This window comes from Solea senegalensis, linkage group LG10 (genome assembly GCF_019176455.1).
Source record: "Solea senegalensis isolate Sse05_10M linkage group LG10, IFAPA_SoseM_1, whole genome shotgun sequence".
Lineage (NCBI taxonomy): Eukaryota > Metazoa > Chordata > Actinopteri > Pleuronectiformes > Soleidae > Solea > Solea senegalensis.
Window position 1 is genome coordinate 8,334,741 of NC_058030.1, and position 9,132 is coordinate 8,343,872.

The following is a 9,132-nucleotide window of genomic DNA, read 5'->3' on the forward strand; positions in this document are numbered from 1 at the left end:
AATACTTGTGTTTCTGGTAAATAATATCAGGGCTTTTTGTCTTGACTATCAGTTCTATGTTTTAACATTATTTCATTTTAGTTAAAAGCTGGTAAAGCTTTCTCCTGCTGTCACTGATTTCCTGTTCAGGGAGTGTTTGTTCCATCCTACTTTACAGAGTGCCATATGTAATTAATACTTAAAAGCTAGCAGCCCTGTTAATGACATAACAGTTGGTAAAACAGAGACGGTTGTGGTGAGCAAATTAGGGGAGCAGGAGTATTTGAATTTATTTAATCAAATTATGGGTCATTATGAATTAGTTACAACTTGATTTTTGGAAAAAGTGACAGCCCTAACACTGCACATACTGCACAAAAAAAGCCACTCTCACAGAGTAACACACCAGTCTGCAGAAATGGCTTTTTTGTCAGCTCATCATCCCGAGTAGCTGATGCCACATGTTTTCATACCGCCTCTCAACCTGTGCTGATGACACACTGAGACAGACACACACACACACCCTCACAGTCATACGCTCCGACTAGATTATGCCAACTTACCTACAACCATTAACGTAAACTCGAAGCCTCTTTTGACTGACTTCCGGTACACCTGGTTGGGGAGATTGGCAAAGCCCACATAGCCCTCCAGGTTCCGCTGCTGAAGGAAAACACACACAGAGACACAGTGTCAGTTAATTCACAAAGCATGAAAATACACTCTTAAACTGACTAAAAATATTCATCTTTAGCATATATAAACACACACAGTGCTTTTGTTTTTGTGTGTGAATGTACAAATACTCCGCAGAAGAAAAACTGTAGGCACACACTCAGACACACACACACAGTCATTATGTACACAAAAAGTGATGAAACTCTTGTTTTTAGTGAACCTGCAATTAGCATTTCTGTGTCCTGCAGCGACAGAGCCCCTTTGAAGCAAAACACAGCTGGGATAAATACAAGAGGGGAAAAGGGACTGATTTTAGGGGAAGAGGGATGGCAGACTCCCACAGAGAAATAACAGGGTTCCGCTAAGGAGTGTAGAAAGGAGGGAAGAGTTAACACTGCCCAGAGTCTGTCAAACGCGTAAACTAAGACGGACAAATAATATAATCCAACAAATTAAAATCAATCGCTAGGTGAAATATAAAATTAAAGCCCTTTTGAGTCTGGACAATGTCCAGGGAATTTAGTTCAGACATTCTCCAGAGTTTGCTGTCCACATGTGACAAATGTGGCTGGAGAGTGTTTGGTCCCAAATGTCTTCATCCCAAACAGGGAGTATAATGTGAGGAGTATCCCACTCTGCTGTCAGATAACCTCTGAGCCCCTGAGTCACTGTCAACCATCCTGCACGCTACATGAGGCAAACACAATTGAAAGCTGGCCTCTCAGACTCTGTTATGCATGGTTAAATGGAAAACTGCAAAGCTCATGGAACAGAGCTTAAATCTACCTTCAGCTGAAATGAAGGCAAATTCAAAGTAAGAAAAAGAAAAAATCATGTTATGTCATTATTTTGACAGTTACAATAATGACTCACACTGGAAATTCTCACATGATTATGTGATTTTTGCCTGTGTCCCAAACTAACAAGTATATTAGCTTCCATCTGGTTGAGTTGGGGAATCCCTGTAGTGCCACGATACTTTGTGATGTGACACTTATGGTGCTTTTCCACTATACAGTTTTAGCATTACTTAGCTCGACTTTACATGGTTTGGGTACCAGGCACATCTTTTTCCATAACTATAGTACCTCCTCAACAAAGGCGGGGTCGTCATAGCACGGCTGCATGAAACTGCCATGATGTTGTTTTAAACACGACATGAACACATTAAACAAGTGACAAGCAAAACAGTTCATCTGACACAGTCACTGGACTGAAATATACTGGAAGGGGGTTGTGATTCTGCTCACGATTGCCAGCTTTCAGCAGTGCTGTCATTAAAAACACTAAACTGCTTTTCGATTTTAGAAGTTTTCTTGCTAAACGTTGGCCCGTTTTGTTTTTTTTTGGCATGTTTAAGTCTTTTTAACTGATTCTGTGTTGGATGTTGGGCTCATGACTCTTCCAGTGACGACACTCTCCGACCGATCAGTGGCCAGCAAACTGTAGACATCACATTTTAGTATCAGCCAAAAATAAAAAAGCACCAGGTACTATTCCTAATGGAAAAGCAAAAAAATAAACAAGTAGAGTCGAGACGAGCTGTGACGTGCTAGAACTGTATAGTGGGAAAGCGCGATAAAAGTTACTATTAGTCCGTGTCATGCAGGTTCATGCAGCACATCAGTGCAAGAATCCTCACAACATATATTACCACCAATAAATAACTCAATATTATTGTTGGAGAACAGTAAAGCATCATTTCAAGATGACAGGGCGGTGTTGATGATGCTGTACATCAATGAAAAACTGTCAGTGAACATGACTTCCACATTCTACATTTCCTGCTGTTGAGTGTGACATTCAGAAAACTGTAGGTTACCCATCTGCATCACCAAAGCATGGGGTACTGTGCACACACACATCCAGGAATTGAAAAAGGAAACAATCTATTGCCCTCATCAATACCCTGTGATGCATGCTGCCCGACTGCACATGGAACTACTGCCAACAAGCCTGAAGCATTTTCCACCATTTCCATGTTTCACTACGCCCACATACAACTTCTGTGTGTGTGTGTGTGTCATTACATAATGTGCCACTGCAGATGGTCCATCAATTTCCTTTTAAAGTGCACTTAAGGTAGCACAGGTAATGTAGCTACAAAAATGGTATGTACATATGAAGGTGTGTGTTTCTGTGTGTGTTTCAACATACATGAAGTCTTGATTACATGAACTTATCCTCACATTTCCACTTTATAGTAGAGCAAAGTATTCCTGTAAGGTTTGCTATCAGTATGATTATTTATCACAAGGAATTGACTTGTGGAAAAGGAAAAGAAAACAGACACAGGATTTAAAAGAATTAAGTAATGGGGGATGAGAGAATGGAAGGCTGGTTAGTGAAACCATACCATTCATGTTAACCCCTCCCCCCAGTCCACCCAGTGGTGATAGTAGCTGCCTGGTTCACTGACATCATCCGTACGAATAAGTCAACCAAGAGCAACCGATGACGGGAGTCACTCATGGTTTTCATTAGACATTTCCAAACTGGCATTATTCATTATTTAATATTAGTTATGTAATAGCTATTGCATCACTTCACACTGAGGACAGAGACTGTTAAAAGGCAGTGTTTTTACTTTAGCTTTTTTAGCAGCTAAAATGTTGTATTCCCTCTGCTTTCACTTTGTCTTAGTGTGGGCACCAAACCCTCAATGTTAAGTCAAGACAATCAGTTGTGGATCAACAAAGCCATTCAATTGGACTACTGTCCTTGTCCCAGTAAGCAGGTCCTATTTGGGAATCCGTTTATTGACTGAAGTGCGTCCACCTGTGCTATGCAAGGGGTTCAGAAACACAATTTTCTGGCATTTCATGGACCAAACAACCAAATAACTTTGTCAGTATATCAACAAATAAAGAAGTTCAGCTGTGTGGACAGTCACACCAATCTATATACATCAACCAAAGCAATTTCAAGGACCTGCTATATGGATTAAAGAAGAGGCTTTGGAACTGTCTAATAATATACAGTTCAGCCACTACTGTCATATATAACATGTAGTCCACCGTGCAATGTTTAGAACATTGAATTCTTTTAATAGCTGCTTCTGATTGAATTGAGAGAATCCTTTTAGAAGAAGAGGCGCAGAAGAGCAAATCTCATCGGGGCCCTAATACTTAAGGACACATTCAGCTGGCTGGAACTGTTAAATTGGATTTTATTCCATTCTTTAACTAACAGCACTGTCTAAGTCATAGTGAAAACACAGAAAAACAACATACAGTCACATCTCCTTCTCAGTGGAGATATAATTGGGCACAGACCAAGCCTGAGAATTGCTGATCTGTGTAACATTCAAGGACCCCCTCAAGCCAGTCATAAAGAATAAGAAAATATTACATAATGAATTATAATAATACATTTTACATTAACCAAACAGCATCCACATACTCCACTAAAACAGGAATGCTTATCAAACTGTTATGGTTTCGCCGCCCACAAACTTGCTTCATCAGAACCAGGCGAGACACAGTAGGTAGGAGGTGTGTTGCATTTTTTAAACGATGGTATTTACTTTACTTCTGATTGTTATATACAATTAAACTATGCCGAACTCAATAAAAGGCGACACAGATTTGTCAGAAGTGTTTCGTTGGTGTTTCAGTGCCGTATAAGTCTCTGTAAACACACATACTCTACTAAAACGAGCAGATTGCTAATGGAGCTTGGCGTGTAGATTTCTCCATGCATGAAAGGCCAGTACTAGCAGTGACTGAAACACACAGGTCCGGTCACAGAGCGGAATTCAACTGATATCTTGATTAAAACAACATTTGCAGTGTTAGCAATTGATTATTGATAATGAGATTAAGATACAAACGGAATAGGACTTACAGCGATGCTAGGAACCGCAGTTTCTGGTCGCTCGATCATTGTAGTGTGCTGTCACCGCCCAGCCTGCAACCGACAGTCACCGAGGCATACACTAACCGACGTCCGAAAGAATGGCGGAGCTCTGCGCCTCAAACACCGCGCCGAGTTTGCGAACAAAGAGAAGCTAAATGTGCCGGAAAATGAATGAATGAGGTTTCATTACATGAGACCGCTCGAGATACTACGACCAGATGTAGCACAGTCAGTGACGAAAAATGCTCCAACTGTTTTCTCTTTGCGGAGAGAACAGCTAATGTTTACAATTACGCATCCGGTCGTGAGTTTCAAAACAAGACGAAGGTATTTTGTATTGAGAAGCAGATACTTGAACAACCAAAATTATTCAGCTCTTTTGAATTTTAGGTAGGAGGATTTGTGTTTGTTCTTTATCTAGATGTCACTCTTTCTGTACAAAAAGCATGTGCCAAGGCTGTGCAATTATTTAGATTAATTTATTTTATTTTTGTTGTGATTGGCAGTTTATTCTTTTCCTCCATCCGATAAAATATAACCGTAAAATTCATATAAGAAAAGATACACAAAATCGTTCAACCAAAAAAATGCTTAAGCAACAATTTAACAAAATTCAACCAAAATAGGGCTCATGTCTATTTAGTTTGAAGGCAGCAATTTTTTTTTTGCCTGCAGCACCTGAACGCCTCACACGCACAAGAAGAGAGCGATCACATTCGCCTGTGACCAATGGGAAGGCGGGTCCATTTGCTCTACAGCTGCGTCAAGTTGTCGGATGAGACATATGACCGGATGTTAAGTGTACTGTATTTCAATATAAGAGCATATAGCCCCCTTTCAGAAATATAACGATCTATCTATCTATCTATCTATCTATCTATCTATCTGTCTGTCTGTCTGTCTGTCTGTCTGTCTGTCTATCTATCTATGAAAAGAACCTAGTCTTGAATTCTACTATCTATACTTTACTTTGTTCTTTGTATTTCTAGCAACGTTTATGAGTTGGTAATTGTCTGTATTTATATAAAGATTTTCTAGTCTTGATGAGCTGCTTTACACTACAGTTTTGCCATTCACACGCTTCAACATGGGGTTAAGTGTCTTGCTCAAGGACACATAGACTGTCATAGACTAGCAGGACCAGGGATTCAACACACAACCTTCTAATTGAACAATAACTCACCCTACCACTGAACTACCATTGCTCAATCCTAAAGCCTTACTTTTACTTTTACTTCTAAAGCTTAAATACATTTTATATCAGAAAATTACTTCTGATACTTAAGTTCAGCAAATCATATCCGTTAAGACTTTTACTTAAGTAATATCATGAAAAGTGACTTTTTTTCTGGTAAGATTCTTGCACTTTTTACTCTTTAAAGTTTCCCTTTTAGATACTTTACACAAGACTGAAAATACCCAACTGAGTGTTGATGTCTGTTAAACTGACAATTAACTGCTGGCAACTCTTAGTAACTCTTGACCTCTGGTAAAAGCAACACATCAAAACATGCTGTCACTTTGTCTTGCTTTAATACAATAGAATCAAATTTTGCAGTAGGAACTTAAAGAAATAAATTACCTTTTTGACACATTGGGTTTCTCGAGTGCAAGTAACAAGAAAACAATTCAGTTCACATAGAAAACGCAATGGCTCAGTGTAGAAACAGTGGTGAACCCCATAGCTTATAGTCTAGTGGTGACACCATGTGGAACTGGGATTTACAGCAGGTAGTTGCTGTAAGTTCAGAGAACAACATAACAGGAGGTCACAGTGTAGATGGTCAGACTTTGAGTGTGTTGATAAAAACAAAAAAAACCCACAACATACCATATAGCTTCTATCATATAGTATTGTTCCAATAAATTAAGTCACTTCACCAAATATTAAAAATATGAATTAAATGTCAATGTAAAAATAATATGTATACATTTAAGTAAAGTATTTTTTTAACATAGCATATGATGTATGCTATATATGTAAATGTTATCTTAGATTTATAGTTTGCATAGAGCTGAGACATGATTATTACCCCAGATCAGATGGTCAACGTACTAGCATACAAAACACAACTTAGTTTAAAAGGAATAGTTGTAGCATCAAAACACATTTTCATTGTCATCATGGGTGACCCTTGCTCTGGGTTTGATGTTGCTATGGTTACAGGTTGGACGCCTGGCCCGGGATGGCTTTGGTGTCCAGATAGTCGATGAGCTCTCGCACCCAGGGGTTGGACGGTTTGGCACACAGCTGACGACCTGCCACGGTCTTGAACCTGAACACACACACACACACAAAGTCAGGTTCAGTGCTGTCACACGTGTGGGTGCAGTGATGAGGATTTTTATGTTATTCTTCCTCCTCCTTACAGGACAGCCGAGTTGGTGCAGCGCTGGTTGGTCCTGATGTAGCTGACCACTTTTTCCTTAGGCAGTGGAGTCTCGTTGAAACGAAAGCAGCACTTGCCACGCCCAATACCACGCACACCTACAAAACAAGCAGCTATGAATGAGAAGATCATCTAAAACAAACACACACATAAATGGACATTTTCTAGCTTGTTCCTGTTATGGAATTTCCTGTTTTTTAATCAGCAGAAAAACAGTCAGTGGTTTCAACAAGACACAGAAAACAACTTGATTACATAAGAGCTGGTTAACATTTGAGTATAAAAATGACACAGCTGGACTTTCCCTTTCAATAGATACAACACAACAATGCGAGTAACTACAGTATCTACGTGCAGGGATGGCCAGTATTTCTGATACATTTATTTAAAATACTACATATTTCAAATGACAAAATATTATTTTGTCATTTGTATTTAATTGAGATGACGAAAATGCCTTTCATATCAGAATACTTCAATGGTGTGTATTTTTGTATTTCTTAAATACTGTAAAATACATACAAAACATTGTTTGACAACATTATAAGAATACTATAAAACTATTTAAAAGCAAAATGTGAATTGTTGCAGTTTGTTCAGTTTCTGCCATTGAAACCCTCTTAAATGTTACACACTGGACATTTACTGCCCTGTAATTCACCCCCCAAAAGCCACAGAGGAAAAAGAGATCTGCACAATTTGATCTGAAACAACATTATGAGGAATTGTTTCTTTGCCACTAAATCCGTAGTGAGGGTTATTTGCGTATTAATTTAATTTCCCTTTAAAAATATATAGTCATTTGGCTAAAATTGCAAGTAGATACACATTACATACAGGACCACAGACTAAATCACAACACACTTCCTCTTACCTTCACTAAAAGTGATGGCAGCCAGCATCAGCACAAACATGGACAGAATCAGACGAGGAGCAGCCATCCTGATGTGTGCGAGTGTCTCTGAGTGTTCCTTTTACGGTGTAGTAAAAACTGAATGTCCCAGTTGAGATTCACCAGCCTGTCCTCTGAGCAGTGTGATCCCATATTTATGCCGCTCAGCATCGTCGGCGGGGAAAGACCCTCTTTCCACGGGGACATCATTAATGACGTGTCAATCTCACCTTTATCTGACGAGAGGGGGTTTACTAGCTGTGGGAGTGTGTGGGCCTTGTTGTACGCCTTTTTCACTGAACCAAACAAAAAAAGGAAGTTCTTTTTTTGTACAAGGGTAGTTTCCCTGTCAATTGTATGGCCCGAGTGTAATTCTGCCCAAAAGTACTGCTCTCTGTTTGTCACTCTCACAGCTAATGTCACATGGGATCCTTGTCATCGTGAAATAATAGAGAGCAGTGGTTTTAGATTCTGCTTTGGTTTTGTGTGAACCACGTTGTGGCTGAAAAATGTTTACAATGAAAAACAGTGGTTGGGAAATTGTAAAGTAGTAAAGAAAAGAATAGAATATTATTATACATACATATATAGCAAGTCTGTGCAGAAAGAATTGAGGAAATTACCTTCCCCAGCAGAACTTGTAAAATCCCAACTGGAAATTTCCATGCAATGTAACAGGCCAGTTCATTTTCTCTGGTAAAAAAAAAAAAAAGTTATTTTATTTGCATTCAATACAACTTCTGTTCAAGGGGGTTACTGCACAGTAATATCAATCATGTCATTGACACGAGGATGGGTACTTCCATTCCATTTTTCAAGATCAGGGCTTATAATGATTTGTAAAAACAAAATGGAGAGGCCACAAGCTGATGAAAGCTTTGTTTATTATGTATCAAACTAAGCTGGGATTTAAATTCCCCCCAAAATGTCTGTGTTCCTAAAAAAAACAACATTTTCTTTATTCCCCTTTTCAGTAAAATAAAAAACAAAACAAAATAAATAACTTTTTAATTTTAATTTAATCAATAATCATAAGAAAGCTGCATTCCTGCACTGTGGACAGGAAAGGATTTTGTTTTTAACGTGATGACTGATGGAGGAAAAGCTGAAGATCAACAGTGACATAGTGCCAGTTGGAGTATGGCAGAAAAGGCCAAAATGTGCAGATGAATAGTTTTAAAAATGAACTTTACTGCTAAAAAACACACTCGATGTTGAGCACTTGATGATGGGATAGCTGCGGTGCGAGATATGCATCATGAAAAGGGCACGGGGATGTTTTTCGTAATAAGTCACACAATTATCTGACATATGATATATTGATCTGTGGCGCTG

The 9,132-nt window shown here is 38.9% G+C and overlaps 2 protein-coding genes across 5 annotated transcripts in view; both read right to left on the reverse strand.

Moving 5' to 3' along the window:
• Nucleotides 1-4,804, reverse strand: part of LOC122776084 (septin-7-like) — a 34,974-nt gene extending 30,170 nt beyond the window's left edge. For 2 of the 4 annotated variants that reach the window (XM_044036449.1, XM_044036447.1), the window contains exons 1-2: nt 4,504-4,804; nt 543-639 (exon numbers count right to left, since the gene is read on the reverse strand). In XM_044036449.1, the coding sequence (XP_043892384.1) occupies nt 543-639; nt 4,504-4,542 (136 nt within the window). In that variant the 5' untranslated portion in view covers nt 4,543-4,804. Of the gene's footprint in view, nt 1-542; nt 643-4,503 lie in introns of all 4 variants that reach the window. The other 2 variants (XM_044036448.1, XM_044036446.1) reach the window with 1 other exon arrangement.
• Nucleotides 4,805-6,452: 1,648 nt separating this feature from the next.
• On the reverse strand, nt 6,453-8,011 carry LOC122776098 (monocyte chemotactic protein 1B-like). Its single transcript, XM_044036476.1, has 3 exons — nt 7,780-8,011; nt 6,886-7,003; nt 6,453-6,791 (listed from the first exon to the last, which is right to left on the reverse strand). The coding sequence occupies exons 1-3, from the start codon at nt 7,844-7,846 to the stop codon at nt 6,677-6,679; spliced, it is 300 nt and encodes a 99-aa protein (XP_043892411.1). The 5' UTR covers nt 7,847-8,011; the 3' UTR covers nt 6,453-6,676.
• Between the last annotated feature and the right edge of the window lie 1,121 nt (nt 8,012-9,132).